General features: G+C 49.5%; 7 protein-coding genes across 7 annotated transcripts; 4 read left to right on the top strand and 3 right to left on the bottom strand.

Annotated features, from left to right (window-relative positions):
* Positions 1-1,702: 1,702 nt before the first annotated feature.
* Positions 1,703-5,494, top strand: LTR84_001468 (uncharacterized protein; the record flags this gene model as incomplete). The annotated part of the gene is made up of 1 exon (XM_064845092.1): positions 1,703-5,494. One exon carries the CDS (start codon positions 1,703-1,705, stop codon positions 5,492-5,494), a length of 3,792 nt encoding a protein of 1,263 aa, XP_064707350.1.
* A 1,492-nt stretch (positions 5,495-6,986) lies between these two features.
* Positions 6,987-7,397, top strand: LTR84_001467 (uncharacterized protein; the record flags this gene model as incomplete). The annotated part of the gene is made up of 1 exon (XM_064845091.1): positions 6,987-7,397. The coding sequence occupies one exon, from the start codon at positions 6,987-6,989 to the stop codon at positions 7,395-7,397; it is 411 nt and encodes a 136-aa protein (XP_064707349.1).
* A 1,390-nt stretch (positions 7,398-8,787) lies between these two features.
* Positions 8,788-9,601, top strand: LTR84_001466 (uncharacterized protein; the record flags this gene model as incomplete). Its single annotated transcript, XM_064845090.1, has 2 exons — positions 8,788-9,076; positions 9,189-9,601. 2 exons carry the CDS (start codon positions 8,788-8,790, stop codon positions 9,599-9,601), a joined length of 702 nt encoding a protein of 233 aa, XP_064707348.1.
* Positions 9,602-10,029: 428 nt separating this feature from the next.
* On the bottom strand, positions 10,030-11,317 carry LTR84_001465 (uncharacterized protein; the record flags this gene model as incomplete). The annotated part of the gene is made up of 3 exons (XM_064845089.1): positions 10,030-10,217; positions 10,324-10,549; positions 10,646-11,317. The coding sequence occupies 3 exons, from the start codon at positions 11,315-11,317 to the stop codon at positions 10,030-10,032; spliced, it is 1,086 nt and encodes a 361-aa protein (XP_064707347.1).
* A 508-nt stretch (positions 11,318-11,825) lies between these two features.
* Positions 11,826-13,079, bottom strand: LTR84_001464 (uncharacterized protein; the record flags this gene model as incomplete). Its single annotated transcript, XM_064845088.1, has 1 exon — positions 11,826-13,079. One exon carries the CDS (start codon positions 13,077-13,079, stop codon positions 11,826-11,828), a length of 1,254 nt encoding a protein of 417 aa, XP_064707346.1.
* Positions 13,080-17,861: 4,782 nt separating this feature from the next.
* Positions 17,862-20,774, top strand: LTR84_001463 (uncharacterized protein; the record flags this gene model as incomplete). The annotated part of the gene is made up of 2 exons (XM_064845087.1): positions 17,862-18,279; positions 19,414-20,774. 2 exons carry the CDS (start codon positions 17,862-17,864, stop codon positions 20,772-20,774), a joined length of 1,779 nt encoding a protein of 592 aa, XP_064707345.1.
* Positions 20,775-21,432: 658 nt separating this feature from the next.
* Positions 21,433-22,944, bottom strand: LTR84_001462 (uncharacterized protein; the record flags this gene model as incomplete). Its single annotated transcript, XM_064845086.1, has 1 exon — positions 21,433-22,944. One exon carries the CDS (start codon positions 22,942-22,944, stop codon positions 21,433-21,435), a length of 1,512 nt encoding a protein of 503 aa, XP_064707344.1.
* Positions 22,945-24,105: the final 1,161 nt, after the last annotated feature.

The following is a 24,105-nucleotide window of genomic DNA, read 5'->3' as shown; positions in this document are numbered from 1 at the left end:
CTAGTCACCAACAGAGCATTTCTTCGATTCTCCTCTGTCCTCAAATGCATCCTGTAGGGGAGGTGAAATAATGGTGGTTAAGACCTATAGATGGTCCGCCAGCCAAAATCGGAGTTGGAGCCTTCTCAACCCCTGCCAGTACTGTAGATCAAAGCAGCCGATCCAGGCGTTCCTGCCAAACTGGATGTCCGCACAATTACGGAGTACGAGGGGTTACCACTACGACAACTAACCAGCGGGACTTGCCTTTTGCAAACATGTTGTGAGCGTGCCGTGCAGTGCAGTGAAGTGCAGTGCGCACCACTTGCTGTGGATGGTGTCTTGTTTGTTGGAGGTGTCACTTTGGCGTCGATGAGCAGGGGGGTCGGAGAACAGGACTCAAGAGAGAAACCAGAGACTAACTCGGTTATATCATGTCAAACTCGAGCGGTGCAGCGATGATGGTGGTGGTGGAAGGTGCATGGTGGAATAGGTCCAACTGTGTTGGGGAAGGCTTGACGAAGCAGGGCCTCAACCGACAAAAGCCAGAGCGGGCCGAACTCCTAGAAAGTATCGAAACCCCAGCAGGCATCGAATAGCCAATGCAGTAGAACCACGGCGGCGAAAGGACATGCTTGGCGACTGGAATTTGCCAGTGCAAGGTCGGAGGTGAAAGATGGGAACAGAACTTCACGTTGTTGTTATTGTTGTTGAAGCCGTCGGGTTTCTTTGCAGACGGCACCCACAAATTATGAGAATCATAATACTGAGGCAGCAGGGGGGCAGGGCATGATGTGTGGAAATGTCCCTCGTACCACTCAAAGTCCAAGTGTCATGCAGCCCGTAGTGGAACCCCTCGGGCACTCAAGGGCCGCTAAGTTCCTCGTCAACTAGCGCCCTCAGGCTTGCCCAGGGATCCTCACTGACCCTCCAACGCAATGTTCCCTCCACCACCCACCACTGCAGCCCAAAACCTACAGCCCACCGCCCACATTTGGGTGGTGCCCCCTCCGTCCACTTCTTGCCGTCATTCATCGTTTTTGGTGACTGGCTCCCCCAGCTGCAGTGGTTGGCTTCTCCTCAGCCCTCAGCCCTCTGACTCTTTATCCTGTCCTGCGCTCCAAAACTGCCCTCCAACCAATTCAAGTTCAGTCCTCGTGCTGCCTTTTGCCTATCGACTTCAACCTTCAACCTTGTTGACCCTCTTCATTTCCTCACAATTTTCTAGTATATGCCTTTGTATCATTTGCTTCTTTGACTACTTCCTCTTACTTCCACGGTCATTGTTTGTTGTCGCTTCGGTCCGGGTTTAGTCGGAGACTGTCCTTCACTTACACACCTGTATCGCTGTCAGACACTACTCGAGACCAATTCACCTAATATAACCGCCTCGCTGAAAGGCGCTCGCACATTCTCTTGAAAGTCCACCATACTCCTCGCTGGTCGAGACGTTCTCCCTCTGCAAAATCCCCTCGCGCACCGCTACAGGACAACCGAGTCTCTGCTTTGTCCTTCTCCAAACCCTATCCGCCACTGATTTATACACGTTTCCCTGGATGTTGAAATCTTTTCGACCTGAGGTGTTCAGATAGTACGCAAATGGCTGAGCGTGTGAATTGCTGTGTCGTGGGTGGAGTCGATTTTTGAGTCGAGTTCAAGTACGGCATACTCTTCGAGAGTCACACTCGGCCTTTCACATCAAATCACAGCCTTTCCTCTCACAATGGCGGAGAACACTGGAATAAGGTGGGATCCAAACTTGCGGCAGCCCCGTCGCTCGACATGCTCTGCTAGCGGAACACCTCCCACTCAGCCTGAAGCAACATCTCCGGCGGCGGAATCCACCCGCAACGATAGCGATGATCTCCTGACACAACGAAATACCCCCGTCGCACTTTCTGCTCAGCGCTCTGTCGAACCTGTTGACGATACAATATACGGCGAATTGGACCTATTGTCGCCGCATGATAGTGCCAATCCAGCATCTGCCCAACTGCAGGCGCAACAGTCACTCCCAGCCTCGGCGCCCAACTCCTCGCAGTCACTGAACGCGTTGAGTGAGAAGGATTTTAATCACTCTGGCAAGTCAATCTCAAGAGCTCTCTCAGCGAGAGCCTCACACGGTCAGATCCGTGGCAGACGGACTTCTCACTCTAAATCTGCCTCATTATCCACCACAAAGCGTTCGGCCTTTGAACGTCCGCCATACCCAGATCAGTCCTTTACCGCTCTACAATCGCAATCTCACAATCCAAGGCCTCACCCTCCCTTGCGAACGAGAAGCTCACACCCGGCTCAGAATCTCCTTTACAACGACATGTCAACATGGATCGCTCAATCACGAGACCGGGGTGTCAGCGCTCATGGTGCGAAGACTGCTGACAATACCCCTATGTCGAGCCCTGGTCTGTTCAGCTCCGCAGGTCTCCTCACTGCCTCATCTTTAACTGATATTGGCCCACAACTTCACCACCTCCAGGTCCCAAAAGAGACTGACCTTGTCGATATAGACCATGACGTCTATACGGGAAACAAGTTCATCAATAACTACGAAGTGGTTCGAGAATTAGGTCGTGGTGAACATGGGAAAGTGAAGCTTGGACGCAACATGGAGACCGGCATTTGGGTTGCCATCAAAATCGTTCCCAGGTACTCGGTCAAGCGCCGCTTGGGTCGTCTGGGCGCGCCCGAGGACCGTACGAAGCGAGAAGTGGCAATCTTGAAGAAAGCCAGGCATGCTAACGTGGTGAGCTTGATCGAAGTCATCGATGACCCAACCAAGAATAAGGTCTACCTCATCCTCGAATGCGTCGAAAAAGGGGAGATCAAATGGAGAAAGCCTGGCGTGCGTGAAGTCCTGTCTGTCAACATTTCCAGATACGACCAAGAACGTCGTGGCGCCGACCTCACGCTCGAACCGAGTGAGCGGGACCTTTTCCATGTCGCACAAGCACATCGGCGCCACCAAACTGCGGACCGAGCCAGGGCCTTGCAGTTTCAGCAATTTCATTCCATTCCTAACTGGAGCCTGGAGCATGGTGGTGATGAACCAGAGGATGACGATCAGCTACATGATATCTCACGAACACCTTCACAGCAATTCCAGGGGTCAAACAGCGTTAGCCGGACAGACTCTCACGACACCTTCCCTGACACAACATTGGCTGGCAGTATGTACGGTGCATATGATTCTTACGACTACCGCGAGCGAAAATTCAGCGTAGCGGCAAGTGCTGCTTCACACATGTCCTCAGAATTCAACTTCGAAGAGATCAGTGACGAACATTCGTATGTGCCAGCACTGACCCTAGAAGAAGCACGCCGAGCAATTCAGGATACACTCTCTGGACTCGAGTTCCTACACTGGATCGGTATCATTCATCGGGATATCAAACCCGCCAATCTCCTGATAGCAAGCAACGATCGTGTCAAGATTTCTGACTTTGGTGTCTCATACCTTGGTCGTCCAACAACAGACAAGGATCCTGAGAACAACCTGACGGAAAAAGATGTCTCGGCGCTTGATGATGAAAAGGAACTTGCACGATCGGTTGGAACCCCGGCCTTTTGGGCACCAGAGTTATGTTATGAGGACGTCTCGATGTTCACTGACAGCGTCGCTCCGAAAATAACCGGTGCTCTAGATCTATGGGCACTAGGCATCACTCTCTATTGTATGGTCTACGCTCGCCTCCCTTTCTATGCCAATGAGGAAATGGGTTTGCATGAGGCAGTATGCACTACAGAAGTCTTCCTTCCCAAAACCCGACTAGTCCCTGTGGATACATCGGTTGACAAACCATCTTCTCAAATTCCTGTCTCGATCAATAGCAACAAACGTACAGATTATGAACTGAAATTTGAAGAGGTTCCCGAGGCTGTTCGTGATTTAATTCGATGCCTTTTGGTCAAAGACCCAATGAAGAGAATGACTATTAGTCAAGCCAAGCAACATCCGTGGGTTACCGAGGGTATGAAGAATGTGGCTCGCTTCATTCAAAACCCTGGACTGGAGAAAGAAAGTATGAAAAAGATATTGGAGGTGGACGAGAGAGAAGTCTCTCACGCGGTTGGAAAACGAAACCTCATCGAGCGTGCTTTTGATACGGCGGGCCGCATTGCCGGAATAACCGCGAATTATCTCGGTAGAACCAGTGCGCGGAAGCGAGCTCCAAGCGCTGCAACAACCACTAGCCATTCGAGTGACTCTCTTGCCTCTCCATCCAGCGCAAGCACGGTTGGCCGGTTCGAAAGAGATAAGATCAGAGAAACACGGAGATCGAGTCTTCGTGGAGATGAAGTACTAGCGGCCCTCAAGACTTCTCGAGAAAACACTGAACATCCGCTGGCTCAGAGTGAGACTGCAAGTCCCTTCGATCACCCTCAAGAATACTTCAGCCAGAATACGGTAGACCATAAGGCCGCATCAACTGGAGCAAGTCCAATAGTCGAAAGGGATCAACGACCTCAAGGACCGGACAGAGTCGTTTCAACTTTCTCCAATGCTGATTCGGTCAAAACGATTCGGGCCTCTCAAATACACAGATTGCCTGTGCCAATGCCCGAGATTGCTCAAGAACCTGAGCGGTCTGCGTCACAAGAGCGAAGTGTTGGAGCAAGAGTTGGTGGAATATGGGAAGGCATCAAGCCCCTTGTCCGGATTGGGAGTCGTGATCGCCGCTCAAAGGGCGATTGTTCACCTAATCTGAGTCGAGATTCTTCAGAGTGTGATATTCAGGCACCGCGTGGAGGCCCTAGCCTTGCACTAAGCACCGCGTCTGCCACAGGTGCATTTGAGCAACCCGATGTTCTGCGGACCACTTTATCGCCCACCAGTTACAACATTTCTCCACCAGCCCCTCATATTGACACCACTTCGCTTCACAAGACTGCTTTCCAGGCACCAGCATCAACATCAGAAGCATTCGAGCATGCTCAAGAGGTCAATCAGCGACGTATGATTCTAGAAGCTCATTATCAAGCCGAAGCCGACGCCGCAGTGACAAGACGATCTGAAAGTCAAACTACACTCGAAGATGAATGTCCACCGTCACCAGATGACATCACCTTCCTGAGGAAGCAAGAGGCCAGAGCCGCTACCGATCCTTCAGAATTATCCATTGCACCCGTGCCAATTCAAGCCGGGCCATCAGCAAGCACAATTGCCTCCTCAACAGATGGCTATGGCGCTAGTAGTGTTTCGCAAAGCATGTCTGTTCCGAGTTTTGGCATAATCTCAAGTGCATCTTCACCTCCTGGTGAAGGCTTCCTAGGCCCGGAGGTCACGGATTACCAAAATGATACATACTCAGTGGGCAAAGAAGCCGAGCCATCGTTCATGCGAACAGCAGACACTGTGACAAGACATGGCAAGCCCGTGCAAGTTGCCACCGGTTCAGCGCTTGAGGATCGCCAAGGTACATCTCATGACGACGCTGATGATATTAACAACGACGACGACGATGATTCCGAAGAGGAATTCATGATGATGGGAGCTTCGCACAAGAAAATGTGAACTCGGAAGACGACAACAATTCGTAATCACTGCTGACAGCAGACTACACAAAATCAGCATTGAACACAATCTCCATTTTCTAGCATAGCACTATCCCAACGACGACGCTCGAAACACGACCTGAATTTCCTTTCGCAGATACCCTGATTTTAGACAGCAAGGCGCTGGATTTCCTTTACTCTCACTTTTCCTTGTGTTATCAACGTTGGATGTCGCCGCAGGAGTCGGACAGAACCATGTTGGTAAAGGGACGGTACAATTGAGACAAAATTATTGCAAGTCAGATGAATGAAAAGACCACGCAAGAAAAAGCATGGGAGGACAAATGCTTTTGGGCTTGAATTGGAACAAATCGAGAAAAAAAAACTGCGCTCCCGAGTGTGAGGCCTTGTTCCTACACAACCAAGGCCCAACCTTGAATGAGGAACAAACAAAATGATAATGGGTATGGAAATGGGAACAAGGAATACCAGTTTAGATGAAAAAGTACACCAGACTTATGGAGGATGAAGACAACCCCGAGCTTTTGATGAGGAGGTATCACCCGTTCCCCCTCCTTTCCGTGCTGCATGCTTGTACCAATGAGGAGGAAACTGAACGATATGATGGATCTTGTAGCTGTTGATAGTCTGAGAGCTTGAAATGAAACACAGAACCAACGATTTCTCTACTTACTCTACTACTTAGTTCCTTTCCGATTTCGATCCTCGAGCTTTGGTACGCTCGTGTCAGAACATACTTTCCGACAAGAGTGGATAGGTAAGCTAGATCATGTGATCGGGGGCCTTCAAGCACCTAGACGACCGTCCTATACATCCAACAAAGTTCGATCGATGGAGGCAAGTAATGGATATTAACTTCGGACTTCGGTATTGCTTGCGACTGCCTGTGCATATCTTGTATCTGCTTTTAGCTTAGTGCAGCAGAGTAGTGGTATAGACGCTGAAGAGGCAACCAACCCTGCCAAGATGTTGCATACTCCGAGCTGACTTCGTTACCTAACGCTTACCGAGTATTGCTACAGCCAAGACTCCGATGTCTGAGTACCAGTTATTGATAGGGCTTCTTTGCGAAAGAGCCAACAACGCGACGACCTATGTACAGCGTCGATCACCATGTTAGAGCTAGGAGCCACGATGTAAGCATTCCTACTTTCGATCTAGAATCAGGCTGTCCCTGGAAAATGCCGCGATGACAGGTTCACGAAATCTTCACTCAACTTGGGCCGTAGCTTCTAAGACAGGGGCCTTCATCATGCAGGAGATGAGCGATTGATAATACCTAATAATGGCAGCTCGCAAAGCCTTGCGACATTGTTTCCTCTAAACACCTCGCAAGCCAGCTCTTGTATACTGGGGGGTCAAGTGATATAAGAGGCTGTGATTTCCACAGGAATGGGTACAGGTACACTAATACATCCTGATCAATCAATAACGAAGAAAAACTAACCCATATAAACAATTCCCCAATCCTCGTATCAACCAAATCAGCCATGATTTCACTATCTTCTATCTTCCGAGTTGCGGCCCTTGTTTCGTTGACGACAGCGACTTCTATCACCCGTCGCCAGACATCTGGTGGTGCGATCGCGCAAGCGTTACTCTGCTCAGATGACAATCTGAGCAACATCTGCCAAGCATTTTTCCTCAGTGATGGGCAGACTCAGAACTTCCCTGACCTCAACCGGGAGATCGGGATTTCGAGCATCGGCGTCGTCCCTGAGGGCGGCGATCGGTTCAACCGACAGAACGCCCGTTGCATTTTCCGCAGTTCCATCCTCGGTGGTGAGCTCTGCGTGAGCTCCGGCGATTCGGTGGACGAGGCGACACTGAGCGAAAATGCGCTGAACGACGTCATCGACAGTGTCCAGTGCTTCGTGGGACGGTGCCCTGGCGATCTGTGAGGTGGCACTTGGGAACACAAATCTGTGGGGCAAACCAAAGAATGATCTGACGAGGCTAAATTTCAATTTCGCATTCGTTCTCCAGAAACAGAGGAATCAAAAAGGCTAGCCACGGGTTGGGAGGGAAACTCGATATATTGGACTCTCAATATCGCGGAGACGCTGAGGAGCTGTTGCGACTCTGGCTGCGACCTAGGGCCACAGTGCGGTGGAGCCAATATCACTCAAAGGGCTCATACGGGCAGTTCAGGGCCATCACTTAATATGCTCTGAGGTGCTCTGTCCTATAGAGGAATGGAGTACATAGAGCAACCACACCTATAAGGACTGTATGGAGGAACGACTCGTCTCAAGTGGATAGGACTCTGGTAGTTAATTTACCTTATTAATTCGCCTAATCTAGAATAGTTTCCCAATTACCAGTCTTTATTGTTGACTTTGGCCTAGGCCTGTCCCTGATACAAATCTCGTGTCACAGGACCAGGCAGAAGATAGGTAACAACAACATCCCTTTTGAGATATCTACGTACAGTCCGTAAATCAACCGTAAGACCTGGCAAGGAGACCAGGAAATGGCTCAAGTAGCTATACGGGATCGGGTAGACAGCTGCGGCTATCTTGCAACACTTGGCAAGGCTGGATCCAGGGGCGAGGCTGGACCCCTGGGAGTTACTTCCGCACCCTGATATACCCCTAGCTAGTAAACCTAGTTTAGGGTCAGGATTCTGGAGCGAACCTGGCCGGATAGCACATATACAATGACTCAAGAAACTGAAGGCAGCCAAGAGCTCATGGGCTCACAGCAAATCTAAGTACAGGGGCCTCATACAGGCTTGGCGTCTCAGAGTGACAAGGCTGCATAAGACTGGGGTTGTCTCATTCATGATAAGGTGGGAGAGCGTGAAAACAGTGAAGCGGTTGACCCGTTACAGAACCTTTGCAATGCTTCTATGAGGCTCCTTGGTGGACTGCGTCAGTTGTCATTTTGTTGTGTCTGGCCCACCTGTTAGTCAGCTCGCTTGACCACACCACGCCCCAACCACGGTCTGAGAAGATCTATGCGACCAGTAAGAACAGGGTGTGGCTGCTTATGCTAAGAACAACGCGGTTCGAATTACTGTGATCCGAAATGGAAATGAGCATCACGACTCCCAAATAGTTACGCCCTTTGGCGCTGGGCGCGACTCGCACGAGATTACAAGAAATTTATCAAGACAGCACCTTCGCCACGTCAGCTCCCCACAAGAACTGTCTACTGGGAGGGAAAGCGCTACAGACTAACATAAGTTAGACTTCGCGTGCTTTCAATCTGCTGCGGAGAAACTCTGGAGCCAAAGTTGTGAGAAATTTATAACTCTTTACACAATCAGGCTGAAACATGCCAGGCAGGATGGTAAGGGCGTTCAGGGCCGTTGGCCTTGGTACTCTCGCTGGAGCTGGAACCTTCACCCTTTGGACCAGACAATGTCGGATGGAAGGCCTGGGCAGAGATGATCCTGTGTTTCTTCGGCCTTCCTTCGCCAAATTTAACCCGTCCTCAACGCCTTCGTCTGAGATGCGTGACATCTGTACTCGCCGCCTTTCCCTCGATGAGATCAGGCCCGACCTGTTAGAGAACAGCCGCAAAGGCGGATCGGCATTAGTGGAAGGATTTGCTCAAGGCGTCTGGGGTGGATTTGGTGAGTGGACATATCATTGATTTGATAGCACTCGGCACATGACAAGAAGTCCTCGGCAATCACTTATACCCGAGTTAGACACTAACTCATGACTGCTTTTCTTACTTGTCAGGCTACACACCTCAGAGATTCCTCCTGAATCTGGTTCTGGGCGGTCTCCCGGAGAGCGAGAACCAGTTGTGGTCGAAACAAGAGCTAATAGAGAACGAGTACGAGATTGGCACTGAGTTCACCGACCACGGCATCGTCGTCGAGAAGGACCAACAGTCAATTCTCTTTCGCATGTCCGACTCTCCAAGGAACTGTCCCGACTCACCGCGAGACATGGATGGGCTGATTGAGCTGCGCGTGGAATCGGACTTTGCCAACAAGCATGTTGATCTCATATTCAAGACGGTTTTCTTTGCGGGCACAGGATTCAAAGGTCCTCCTGGGGGAAAGTTCATCCCAGGTCCCGTAGATTGGGCACATCGTCAGTATACAAAGTTATTGGTGGAAGCGGCTGTCGCGAGGGTACGGCGATGATCTAGGCATGTTGATACATTGGGGTCACACAGGCCTGCATGGCAAAGAGCTTCAGGACCTTTCTGCTTCACGCTTACGCGATTGCACAGGGCATATCGTGAATATAACCCTAGCTTGTATCATCAATAGAACTGATTGAGATCAAGTTTCGTGCGAAAAACCACTCGTGGAGAAATTTGGACCGTCAAGCCAAAAAAATGTTGCCGTGCCCTGTTAGCGGCTGTGTAGGCGCTATATTCTTCGCCGGAGGATATTAGAATGTGTAGATCGAAGGAATTTGCTTAGAGGCTGGTATGAGATTGTCATTCCTTTCCAACTCAAATGTCGTGGCCAAGGCAGCTCATGTTCAAGGCTTCGTGCAAAAATGATGGTCCAAACTATGCCTCTCCCACTCGCCAACTCCACTTCTTCAAATATCTCCGTTCTGATCAAGCGAGTGCACCCCCGTTCAACCCCACGATGGACAATCGCAGGAAGTGAGGATCTGAATCGATCCGTTTTCGAAGCTCTCCAGTCGCAAGCTCTTCCACATCCCAGAGACTCCACACAAAACGACCATGCAAGAATTCAGCCTGTTCAGTTGCCAGCCATACAGCGAACGAGCCAGGCACAGCATCTAACACCAGATATTAGAGACTCTTCGTCCGTTTAAAGCACAACCAGATTCAGTGGAAAGGATCGGGGAGCGTTCGATCATAGTGTGTATATCTCATACGGCTTACCTTCATCGAAGAGATCGGAGCGTGGCACGCCCAGCTTAATCCAGCCATCGCTGTAGATAATGCCTGGATGGAAGCTGACAACTTGGACTTTTGTGGCCGGCACGTCCTGTGCAAGTAGTTGGAAGACTAAAGTGCTGGTCGCTTTGGAAAGCGTGTATGCTGGGCGATCTCTCACGCCGGGATGAGCAGTGTCGTGCACCGACGCGGTCGAGACATTGATAATGAACTAATATCGCATGGATTAGCCGCAAAGTCTACTACAGAAACGGGATATCGCAGATCAAGGAGCTATCAGCAATCAAAATGGAGGAGTCATGGTTACCTTTCTTTCATCGCCTGGCTGGGCGTAGAACCTTTCAGCGAAATAAAGAGCCGACTTAGCATTCACTTCAACTTGTGACCAGACCTCATCCGCCCCCAGCGTCAACAAGGGTTTCGGGTCCGACCCCTTCGCGGCATTGGCGACCCAAACATCGACGACGATGTTCTCAGCAGCGAGATCCTTCCAGAACTTGTCGACCTGAGCGACATCCACGATATCGACAGCGCGTTGCACGATCTTCGTTGGTGAGCCTGCGTTCTTTGCGTCCGCCTCGAGCTGAGATGCGGCAGCCGCCAGAACGTCGCCACGCCGGCCGATGATGATCACCGTGGCGGCAGAGGCCTGCACAAATGCCTTGGCAATGTTCAGGCCGACGCCGGTGCCACCACCGGGGATTAGGATAACTTTACCAGCTTGGCTGAATTCGGGGTTCGAGGGTGATAGCGCAGGGTATGCTTGTCTGTGGATCGTCTTTGTGACGTTGGTGTAGGCTAGTGGTCGAAGCATCTTCTCCAGGAATTCTCGGTCCATGATCGGCAGTTCTAGGGTATCGATTCTTTTCAATGTCGGCGCGCTTTTCAGAGTTTGAATGTGTGACCTGCTGTTTATCAAGGGCTGGCTGGGTAGAAGTCGTGCAGAATCTGAGGAGAGGTGATATGCCTGTGGTGCCATGTGTATTTATATGTCCAGCATTTCGAGTGTTGGGCGCCCGGTTGCTCTGCCGGGTACGGAGCAACTGCATACATGCTTTGATTTTATTACATGAAAAATCTCCGGGTTTGATGGAAGAATTGATAGACCTGTCTGCACATTCATTCCTGAGACCCATCTTGCGGTCTATTATTTCCATGGACGATCGAAGCCGGTCTTCAACGGGTCTTGCAGGCCGAAAGGCTGGCGGACGCTATCCCGTCTTGGAAAGGGGCCGCAAGGCTGCGGCCAACAGCCTGGAGACCGCCAAAGGACCCACACTGACTCTGCACATGCTTTTTGGATGCTGTCCCTCTAATTAAGTCTGAGTCAAATGACTGCGGACAACCGGTCGTCATTCACTGATTCAGTCTCAAAATGACATTTTTGCAGACACTTCGCAGCGTCAAACAATCAGCACTGAAGAAGAAGATCGTACTGGGCCCAAGCCATTGCTTTTGGCCGGCATGGACATCTTATCTCCCAATCCTTACGTACCACTCGAAATTTGTAGCACAGTTGCAAAATCATCAAGACTTGCAGGTCCCAAAGTGGTCAAAACTTGCTTAACATCTGCAGTCTGCACGAGCGTTGCATTGGTCTCAGAACATAATTTCTCCCAATCCATTGATGATTCCGCTTCCCACAGTCCTTTATTGGGCGTATACATGATGTCTTTCTGACATGGGATTGTCCCTCCCTGCTGCAAAACGATGTACAGTGTTTGCATGCCACACGCAATGATGGCAGTGCGTCGAATCGTCTCAGCAGTGATCCATTCATACCAGGCAAAGTCGTCGGAGTTTCGAATGGCAGACTCCACGGAGTGAAAGGAAGCTAAATCTCGTATAATCTGCGAATCCAGTGTGCTTCCCGCATAGGTTGTTCTGCTGTAGTGCTCGAACATCTGTTGCGCCCAAGAGTAGAGAACAGGTATGCGGCCCTCTGCAAGATGTCTCATCCGAATGTCACCGTCGTAAAGACCGATGAACTGGTAAACTAGCAAAGCTTGCACGCGCGCGATGTGTGCAAAACTGGCTGAGGAAACTGGGACAGTACCCACCTGTCCTTCGCGAGCTTTTCCTGAGACAACCGCATGATCTTGGATCAATTGTGTTGCGCGATCCTCAATAATTTGTGTCACGAGTCGTTCGTTTGACGTCGCTTTTCTCAGATAACACGACAAAGCTAAATAAGCGTCTTGAATGCAGCGTGGAAAGTAGGCCATGTACAACAATTTGTGAATGAAAGGATTACTGCCTGTATCGACCCATTGGTGAAGCCACCGTCGGATGGTCACTACATGGCATTTCACATCTATGAACCGCAGTGTGGTAATCCCCAGCTGTTGCAATGAGTCAAAGTCGTGAGAATCTGACGCCTTAAGCCAGCTTGAGAATGAATGCTGTCTTACAAGACTGCTGGCTTTGCTGCTAGGAAGTTGCGACACGTCAAAGTCTGGAGATCGCGCGGCTTCATGTGTTGGAACACTTTGGCTCACTGCAAGACATGAGCTGGGCACTGCGTCCACATCTCTATTGAGATCTTGATATCGAATACCAAAGACGTTTTCATTGAAGTTGAAGCCATCTTCGCAAAGGACGAAACAGCTGGGCTTTGTTGCTGGGTATCTGCATTCGAAACCACGTTTCGTGCATCTCAGGCACGAGGGTGTTTGCTTCCCACATTTCCGCTTCGCGCGGTGGCAAGCGTCACACGCTTTCGTCCTCGGAGCTCTTGACATAGTGACCACAGAAATTTGAATCCTCGAAAGGCTTTGGTGTAAAAGACGATGGACACAGGTTCGCAGAGCGTTAATTTGTTAGCGGAAAATATGCTGCGGACACTACTCGCTTTGAGATAGTTGCCGCACATGTTATATCATCCCATTCGCGGACATTCCCAAGTAGATACTTACTAAGTAGTACTTACCTTCCCAGAAGCTATCTTTCGGGCGGATACGAACGGCTCATGATCTCGTTGGTAAGGATGATTGTGCCTTGTCAGTTTTCGGAGCATCCTAGCATCCGTCGGGATGATACATTTCTGCGTGCGACCCTGAGTCTCGATGGAGTCGGTCTTTGAGAACACCCAGCGGGTATTCTCGATTCAATTGGAATTGGCAACGGAGTCACTCAACTCACCGAGCATCTCTCTGAAGTCGAGGTTAATTTCTGACTCCGAAGGATGACAACGCTAGGCCATTTAAGGTTTAGACCACACATTCTGACATCTGGTTTGGGATTCGACCTCATGCTGCTTTACAACGATCGGACCTGAGCTTGTCGCTTTGCTGGGGCTTTTCTCTTTTATCAACATTGAGACATCCTTGTTTGTTGTTCTTGAGTAGAATATGAAATACGACAAAGTGTTGAATGCAAGGTAATATGATCCGGTATGATCGCCGCCATTTCGATAACAGATCTTAAAGTCATGTTCATATCCAGATGCTATCATGCGTTGGTGTCAACTCTCCTGGAAATAATGTCAACTGCAATCACCAGACTTGAGCAATGACCCAGCATATCCTTTGCACATGAGGAGTGATTGAAGCACGGCCAGGATGAGTCAAGATGAGAGGTTGCACAAACTAGTATGCAAGACTACTCGTATTAGATAAGTGGAAAGTCGCACAGTCTGGGCAAAGTTGCGCTTGGCTTGCCATATTATCACATACTTGCCATATCCCAAGACTGGCAGCTTTAGCAGTGGTACAACTCTGCTTTTAACACCCTTTATATCAAAAGCGATCTCTGCATCCGGTAACATCTGACATAGCTCTCGACCATTGTATCGCGTTTTTTGCAGCAATGACACTGGCTCTATCGCATCATATCAATTTCCGAAAATGTTTGGACACTGCTGTGGTAGGACTGGATCTTAAATCTCGTTTCGTGAGCAGACTGATGAATCGCAGACGACTTCGAATCCCTATTCCCAAGGCTTTAGTCATATCAAAACCAGCAATGGGCGCAGATGCTTACAAGATCTTGCCCCGGTGAGCCGGCACAATCTGCGATTATCGGGAAATACCTCTGAATAGCCCAAAGCGTGCTGTTGGGAGAGTAGTTGTACAGCGCTGGACCATCGATTTCTTCATGGAATAGTTCAACCAATTCTGTGATAGACACGATCAGCTACTGAATCCTGCAAATTCCTAGACGCTAAGACGTACCTGTGAACTCGATTGTGAGATCTTCGCGAGCAGCGCCCCTCACACCGAAGCCAGTCACTGATGCATCCCAGTGGTGTTTCGAAAGCCGATCACGCAATACACTCTTATCAACCTCTGGTCCAACAAAGATACCTGAAAAGACCTCAGCCGAGCGTTCCAAGCTTTGTAGCTTAGTCGTTCATGACCTACACAGAAGGTTATAACCAGCAGCAAGGATTCTAGCCTGATCCTGCCTCAATGAACTTTCAACCAATGCAGGATTGTACCCCTGGGCTATGACAAGCGGATGATACGGCGGCAGACCTCTTCGAAGACTCCCGTCAGCAGTACTTCAAATGAGCTACCACGACAATACATACTCGAAAAAGATATTCACTTTCCCGCACTGAGCTGTGGTGTCCCAATCACTCCAGGTTGGTACAGGGGCGGACAGTGCGCCAGTAATTACCAGGCCAGCTGAAGCAATCCATTTCAAAGTTACCATTGTGCCGAATTGCGAGTTGAGCCAAGAAGTCGGCAATTTCTCTAGAGATGATGCTTGACACCCTCTTGGGCCTTCCGGGCAGCCAGCATACTTTATTTATGTTGTTGTTCGGATGAGCCGTGAGACTAGCATGTCACGTCCTGCAGCGTGCTGCAGGTTGCCCTTCACACATGACCTGGTCTTAGAAGATTCGAATGGCGTGCCTACCTGAATCCAACGCAGAATCTCACCTCAACTTACTGCATGCCAAGTGCTATCCTAGCCACAATCGGAAGTGAAAGCAGTCAAAGTCTTCACCACGAATTGAGCGTACCAGAATTGGGAATGTATCTTTCTCATTCACGTGTGTCAATAATCTTCAGCAGTGGTTGCTGCAGAAGCTGATTCGAGAGCGAAGTTGGTCTCGAACATGTAGGATTTTCTTGGGTCTTGTCAACACGAAGTGGCTTACATGTAAGGCTGCAATTGGCCATTCCAACTTTGAGTTGATCTCGCCCTCACAGCGATGTACCAAGCGGTCAAGTAGCCTCGGCGTTGTTCTTCCGCGCTTTTCAGAACGCTGACCCTCTTCAAGACGGGTTTTCGAGATGCTTTGAGCTTATCGGGTATTCAATTCATCGATCCTCACAACATCCAAAGAAGAGACTTTCCTGTGGGTGATGGCACTGGTTTCTCGGCGAACCTGGGGTGACGTTTTACTGGGAGTGGAGTCTGCCAACCGAGCTCGCCTCATAATAGTAAGTTGTTAAATCTTGGCCATGACTGTGCTGACTGCTTTGCGTAATATGAAGTCACTCTAGGCGGCCAAGAACGAGGCCTGCATTTATTGGGTCTCTAGCTTCAGCTGTGAGTCGATTGAGCACTGAGTATCCGTAGTCAGCCTTCAATCAGTTATTCATGAATTGTACCTAGGTACGAAGTAAACGTCCAGGGCTCAGCTGAAAAACTTGGGTGTGGCTCTCTTGGCATTGAAGGCCGCCGAAAGAGGAATCCCGAGGCGGCCTGCTTGTCCAGCATCAAATTCCGATTGTCCTGACGCTCTTCGCATATTGCTCGTGGTCTTCCAGACGTCGATAGGACTCTTCGTGAACATCTGCGCACATCTTGGAAAACTCAGAGTTCCGCAGAGTCTTTGTCATACAGGAAGTCGCAGTCTTCAACACAACCAGATCATCGTTCACGGTGATCATCAATAACCATGACATGAATTATCCTGGAGTAATACCTGGCTGAGCCGTTCTGGCTTCTGCCGCCTCGACTATAGGGTAGAGTCAGATACTCTTTCTCAACACTATTGTTCATCTGTATCGACTCCAAACAAGTTGGAAATTACCGGCTATATTCATGGCAAGCTCTGGAAACTTTTCTGGCCACCGATTCCAGAGACAGGATTTTTGGACTGGGATTTAGCGCTTGCAAAGCCCAGGGGCTCTATCCGGAAGACATTTCGTCAAGTACGCCGACGTCGATCCCTCTGGTCTGGCTGGCCGGTATAAAAACTGAGCAGGAACGAGAGGGTGACTTTGCACCTTTATTGTAGTGTCTCTACAATCTGAACAACAGCGTGGGCGACGCTTCTGGACCCCGCCGTCCTTGCGTCCGGCTCGTATTAAGACTTCGTCCCAACGGGACTTTGAGGGATCAATGGTATATGGTAAGGGCGTCTTGTTGAAACGGTAACCACTTTGCCGATGATATTGTAGTCCAATGCGACAGGGGGGGGCAAGTGGGGGTATATCGATCTCTTTGCTCGAAACATTTGTCTCTAGCGGCCACTTTGAATCCTTTCAAGTGGTCGTCTGAGATTGGACCAAGATGGGCCCAGGAAAAGTCCTGGTTTGTATTCTCTTCGAGGATGGTGTGCCATGTGTCCATTCCACCAAAGCCGAATTCTGTAATCCAAGCAATTCAAGCATGGCATAAGGGCGGTTTGAAGGATGAAGTGTTTCGGACTTCTCTGGAATCACCGCTTCAAATCGCATGTGGAGTATTCTTCTGCCTGTAATAATGCTTTTCAGAATCTCATTGCCAAAGGAACAAGCAATCCGAGGCTGCCCATACACATGTCGGACATATTGGTCGATCATACCCCAAGGTGTCGCCCAATGCCACCTTGCGGCTTTCCCCGTATAGGCACCAAAACTTCGGTCCTTCTGGGGGCGCTCTCACCTACCAAAGCCTCCTCAACTTCAGCCACTGCTCCTAAGCACGCACAAGATGCATGACAAGAGCAGTGGGTGATTGCTTCGGGCCTTCCATATCCTTGCTCACTTATATTATTTCGTCTTCAACCTAGCTCAAATAACTGTCCATCATGGAACCCACGATAGTCTACCATAGTGCATGGTCTACGAGGCCAACGCGGCGAAAAATTTCACGCTAGTCCACCCCTTAGTCAGAAGCATCCATCAGATAAACATGATCGAGCCCTCAACCATCTCACCCTAAGTTACCCTTATTCCCTTATTCTCCCCCGAAGAAAATTCTAAGATTCAAGAAGGCGGATTACTGGGGACTAAATGCCGGGCTCTGTGTATACTTCGCCTCGAGCAACAATCTCTGACAAACAGCATCTTTCAACACATTACTGGAATGTAAATCAACCCGAGGAAGACTGGACAGAACACTGCCCTGACTATCTTCTTGGACAAAGCGAAAAGAGCATTCAGATTCTGTCTACAAGAAATGAAGATTTCCAGAGACTATCCTGGATACAGGTTCAAAATCTCGTCCGTAGGTATTGAGTTTGGATTTTTCTTCGCCTCATGGTGGCCAACGTCCCAGTGACGAAACAGGCATAGAGCGCTAGGTCAAAGATTTTTTTTCATTGATACTGACAGCTATCAATAGAATCAAACCGAATAGACATGTTTCAACGTTGCGCCAACGACCTTCGTGGATACCGCGAATATACATACCAATTGAAGCATACACATGGTTCGGTGTTGTCCTTCGTGAGGCAGGAAAGACTCCGATGGAACGATACCGTGCCTTCAGGCGATAGACCTTTCTCCAACCCCACAGACTTCAAAGTTCTATACAACGACTGGCCTTATTTTATCGATCAAGACATCACTCACCTTGTTGTCTGGACCAAATTTCTCATTGACGAGGATGAAAAGACCGGAGAAGTGACTGAAGAAGCCAAGGCTGTGATTGAAGAGTTTATCGCCAAAACATTTTGTGCTAGTGATAACGATCTTGAGCCACGCTTTAGAAAAATGGGTCGAAATCAGATTACGTGGTTCAAGAACTGGAAAAGTCTGAAAAGTGTCCATGAACTAGGTACGTGACGGAATAGCGATTTGAATAGACCAGGAAAGAACTGGCTGACTCGAACGTTAGAACACTTTCACATTATGCTGTACAAAGCACCAGCGGCTTTGTTAGCAGCGACTACCAACAACGACCACCCAGCACGGGAGATTCGGACTGCAAGGTCCTCGCTTTCGCCATTCTCAAAACTCTGAAGCGTTAACTAATTCAGATATATGATTAATGGAGGAGTTTTCGGTATTTCCCCTAGCCTGTCGGGTGTCCACGTGGGCCCTTGCTTGGTGGAAATCAATTTCATGTTCAGCAAGGCAGGATAAGTACATTTTGTGGCAACTCAACGATAAAAGACCAATTATTCTTATTCGCCAGGAGTTTGGAGCAAGGCTTATTGCCGTATGTATTTTGAGAAAGTCACATGCGCGTACGGGACTTCCGCGTAGGAGCCAGTTCTCGACAAACACACTTAGAAATTGCGATAACCCCGCACCTCTGTCACAATCTCGGATCAATCTTCAGGATGGTGAATAGGCAAATACGATGCATAAGTTACAGGACTGACACGTTCCTGAAAGAAAGGGTTCGTACAAGTCAAGAGCTTGGTCGCTGTCAAACTCCTGAGCCAAGCCTTTTTGCCCCTGAAACCCCTCCTAACGTCGATTCACAACAGCATATTACTGCTTGGTAGATAGGTATCTATCTGTATCTTATACTAGTGCTATGCTGATCTGTCTTGGGGGAGAAACACGACACTTTCGATCCTTGTGAAGAAGATGCAAGTTTTTCACAGAAAAATGGATTAACCAACCGCTCTGATTGAGGATGAAGCAACAGCACCTAGGTACGGTTTGAGGTCACTCGCTGAGAGCTCCGAACTGTCAAGACTACGAAGTCGCCAGAGGTGTTGATCCCTTCACATCATTCACGAGATGACAGTCCAGGTGGGGTTCCCCCTTGCACTTGTCCGTATGCACGGACTCTTCACGTTCGTACGATGTAAGCCGATTGTTGATAAACTGTGCAGCACGTCTCCCTGAATTTCTGTCCATGTCGCATGCTCTATCCATCTCAAGAGCCGGTGAACCCTTCTCGAACTTCGGCAACACTCACTACGAAGTGCTAGGATGGCGCGATACACTCCTCTAGGCGGCCACGATGAGACTCACACGCTCAACGGCAATAATGACCCTATACCAATGTGGAAGCTCGAATCAAAATCCGAGACATGGTACTCCACGAATGATGGAGTGAAGAAACGAGTGATTTCTGCATTGCCACGTTTCGCACAGCCGGGTGGTATCGCACACAGAAAGCTCGGTCCGACGTCCTACCTGGATGCCCTCAGAGGGTGGGCGGCCGTGGGTGTCTTCTGGGCACATTCGTTCAACGTCGGTGGCGACAACTGGAGACGACAACCATTTCTCAATGTCATTTTCAACGGCGCGTCCATGGTGGCCTTGTTCTTCGTTATCTCGGGATATGTCTTGGGATACCGTTTCCTCATCTACATGCGGAAGGGGGAATCCGAAGCCCTGCTCACCTCTCTTGCATCATCGACGTTTCGAAGATATATCAGACTGTACGGCAGTGCGGCCTGCGCTTGCTTCATTGGCCTGATTCTGATGCGGCTGCGGATATATGAGGGCTGCTATCCGCCAGACAGCATACGGAAAGAGACCTTATGGGGCCAGCTCGTGGATTTCACTTTTGACATGATATACTTCACCAATCCTTTTGGTCACATCAGAGGATGGCCAGACAGTGATATCGCGACTTCGAGATACCTCAGCCCGATGTGGAGTATCGCAGCAGAATATCGCGGGAGTGTGGCTCTTTTCGCCTTCTGCACTGCCGTCTGCAAAATGCCAACCAAGACCCGAATGATTTCCACCTGGGTCGTCATGATCGTATGCTATGTCTGGCAGGCAGTCTACATAGCCGAGTTCATGGCTGGCCTCTTCATTGCGGACTTGGCTCTAAGCAGAAGTCCGGAACGATTGGACAGTCCATGGGTCATCCCAAAGCAACCAGAAGTACAAAAGCGAACGAAGATCAAACATATCTGTATTTTTCTCCTCGGCCTGTTCCTCTTGAGTCAACCAGATACCTTCAACAACTACCCGTGGAATCACATGGCAGGCGCCATTCCATATTGGTGGAACGATAACGGGAAATACCTCTTCTGGTACGGCTTCGGCGCCTTCGCACTGGTCTACGCCCTGGAGTTCTACCCAACTTTACAGAAGCCGCTGCATTGGCGGTTATCCCAATACCTGGGTGACATCTCGTTCGGACTGTATGCAATGCATGGCCCTTTTCTGCTAGGTCCATACATGCAGGTCATGATACCACTACGTGAGCAGTATATGGGCAACACGGTCTTGAAGTATATCCCAGGCTTTATCGTGTATCCTCTGATGGTGTTGATTGCGTCGGATTATTTTGAGCGGGTGGATAAGACCGTCGTTCGTCTTGCGAGAGCCCTTCAGCGGATGATGTTTGCCTAGATATGGGTCGGCTTGGCTGTGGATAGCGATTTCTCGAAATATTGGTTCGTCTTGGGGGTTAAATAGTGTTACAGGACTATAAATTGAATGAAGAAGCGTATGAATCCATGCCAAAGGCGGTTGAATGAGTTGTCTTGTTCTGCGAGAAACAGGTCAACCCAGACAGTCAAGGTTCTGTGATAACCCCTTTCTTCAGGGCGGATGGAGTCGGAGCGGCCACGGTCCGGAGCTCTGTGCACAACTGTGGGACACACCACCACGTTCATTCTGATCACGGTGGCTCGTACTCGAGCACGGGTCCATAGAGGATACTTGCCGCAAGTGTTGTCCGAGCCGCAGTGACAGCCTGCAGATATCAGGCGGACGTCCTTCATGGCATTCTCGGCACGACCATCCGCCAATCGAAGTCTACCAGATGATCAGCTGGAGATAGGAGGCAACGTAAATGCTGTGTGAAATTTGTACAAACCACTCGAGGAGTCAAGTTGGATGAAGGTCTGTTGAAATATGTGTGCCACTATGAATTCAGTCATTGAACGACAGGTTTAAGCTATCTTCCACGGCAATAAAACGCCAGAATATCTCCCGTTGGTCATCAGGCCGACAAGGGCTCGTAAATCGGGTTTTCAGAAGCTCTGCGGTTGACTCAGTCGCTCGATCAAACAAATGTCTTTGACTCGAGCCATTTCCCCAACCAAACTACCCAATTATCAATCCTCGTGAAATAATCCGCTACCCAGAGAATAACCAAAGTGGTGAAGACCATACCAGGAAGGCCGGAAAAGAAACCATCGCCTAGATGTATGGCCCGCCATGGTTCAACGTAGGGCATATAAAGACACCAATTTACAGTGTTATGCATGGCGTACACACCGAAGGACAGATCGCCCAAATATTGAGAAAATCCCGATTCCAGAGGAATTTGAAGCATGCGGCATCTGTCTAGGGTGAAGACCAAGAGACCAGATCCAACGGACAACCAAACATGTTGACCCAGCTCAGGAGGGTAGTACCAGGGAATGGCCTTGCTCAGAGTTGGCCATAGAAAATAGTTTGCGTAGCCGAACTCGGTGGGCGGCTGCCCAAGAAGGAACATCGCCACCAGGAGTAGGCAAACATATCCTGCTTTGGCGAACGGAGACTGTCGTTGGCACGCCTTCTCCGGTAATGTGTCCAGATTCTGTTGCTGGGCCAGTCGAATACGAGAAAGTCTCTCAGGGTAGCGATCGAATGAGAAATCCGCGATAAGAACTCCTAGGAGGAAAATCCCAGCATACGCAGTTGCCCATAGATAGCAGAGTGCCATCACCACGCAGCAAAAGATCTTTCTCCCTCTTGTAGACAAGCACGCAGCCGCGGCACAGAACCAGAAGACGACGAGACTGCCTCGAAATTCAACAGGGATAGTCCACATCTGATCAAGGTATTGGGTTCGAAACACATCGCGAGACCAATAGCCGTTGATGTTGGCAAATGGACTAGTTGCAGCAACAGTGTCCCACATCCAATGATCTAATTGAGCAAGGAACGTAGCCTTTCTGAACTCTGGGCGACACCAGCCAAGATATACGGCAATAGCAGTGACAAGTGATGCAATAGCGGTCGAAGCATAAAGTCGCAGCCATCGCCTAAACGTCGAGGAAGCCAATGCTTTCTGAAAACCTGGCTCGTGATTGCGTATCATTCTAAGAAGTCGGTAGCTCAGAACGTATCCTGAGATGACAAAGAATATATCCACCATGGCTCGCCCGTTGAGAAAGGCACTGAACAAGGGTTTTTCGAGTATCGTCGCCTTGTTGCCGAAAGTATGATAATTCATGACGAGAATGGCTACCCACCCTCTCAATGCGTCTAAATACGCTGTAGGATGTAGCTCTCCTTTGACTTTTAAACCTCCAGGTTGCGCGTATCTCGGCAACAAAGTGCCAATAAATGATAATATGCCCCACAAGGAAGTTTTCGCATCGGGTATGCCATGCCATGACCAGTTATTCCAGCCTGTTGTTAGTTCCCATTTCGGTGATGCATTCCATCTAGGCAGCTGGTACCATCTCGGCAGTGGTAGGCCATCGGGTCTTTCGAAATCCACATCTGACGCCGCGACGGAATCATGCTGCTCGGGGTGTATACTCGGGGTGTCCCGAGTGACAAGTGGTACGTATTGCTCCATCTTGACGAGAAGTTTGAACACAGAGGATGCAAAAGAACTGAAAAGACCAGTGGTGAAATGCCGATAGATAGGACATCATATGATGCACCAAAGGGCCAAGCAACAAGTCCGAAACGAGCAAAAGGGGCCATGCCTATATTAGAGCAAGATATCAATGAAATTAGTACTTCAAATGGATAGGGGCGTGTATAATATGACATTAGATCCGATGGCTTGTCCTTACGCTCGGATCCTCAAGCTACACGAACACGAGCAAGCCTCGCATTCCTACCACAAACTCAGAGGCAATCAGAGGAGAGCCGTTCCCATCCAGGATGTCGTGGTCCGGAGACAGTGCGCAGATTGATCCAAGTGGTTTGAGGCATGCTTGCATATGTGAATGGGGTTTCGAATATTGGTGCCTTCAGATGGCAGCATTTTGTCACATTGACAGCGGTCAACCATCATCGGCTTCATCGGTCCAGGTTAAGGGGCTTAATGGGCGCAGAATTAAGACAGACCATGTCTAGTAGCATGATGATTGTCTCTTGACAGACCTTGGTCACTTCTGTGCTCTGCAAAACACTTCCAAGATGCTCTTTTGATTCTTCAGGCTTTGACAAACGTCAGCCGACTGTGCGTTTTGTCATTCATTGCCGTTCTGGTGAAGGGTAAGGACCTTGGCAGACATCTCATCTCCGGTACTTTCGCTCAGCCATCAGAGCCATGAACTCAGCGCCACTTCGCAAGCAGGGTAGGAAGGGACTCTCTCGTCCAGTCAGATCTTTACAGCTCTTGACCAAAGTTGAGGGAAGGAGGAAGAGTTGCTGCCCTTAGAAGCAGATGCCGTAACCGATAGGGGCTAGGTTGCCAAGCTACCGGTCTGTCAGCCTGAGTTCTACGAGTAGGTGCGGATTCTCGACCTCAAGTTTAGGAAACATTGCCCTCCACGCTTCAATGTTCATAGCCTATCAATTCAAGACGATGCCCTCATGACGGCTGCATGTCAGGCTCTGGTCTATTGTAGCTGGCTACTTCACGTAGATACCCGAACTAGACGCCTAGCTCCGATCCGAAGGTATCGAGGGGAATCCGAGACATGGCCCGATTGAAATCGTCGCAGATGCTCTGGGCTACATCATAGCGCAGGATCTTTCGTCCTCGGCTTATGGACGATCCTGG

The sequence above is a fragment of the Exophiala bonariae genome (assembly GCF_035927105.1).
Source record: "Exophiala bonariae strain CCFEE 5792 chromosome Unknown scaffold_10, whole genome shotgun sequence".
Taxonomy (NCBI): domain Eukaryota; kingdom Fungi; phylum Ascomycota; class Eurotiomycetes; order Chaetothyriales; family Herpotrichiellaceae; genus Exophiala; species Exophiala bonariae.
Note: the sequence above shows the minus strand (reverse complement) of the source record. Positions and strands in the feature narration are given on the sequence as shown.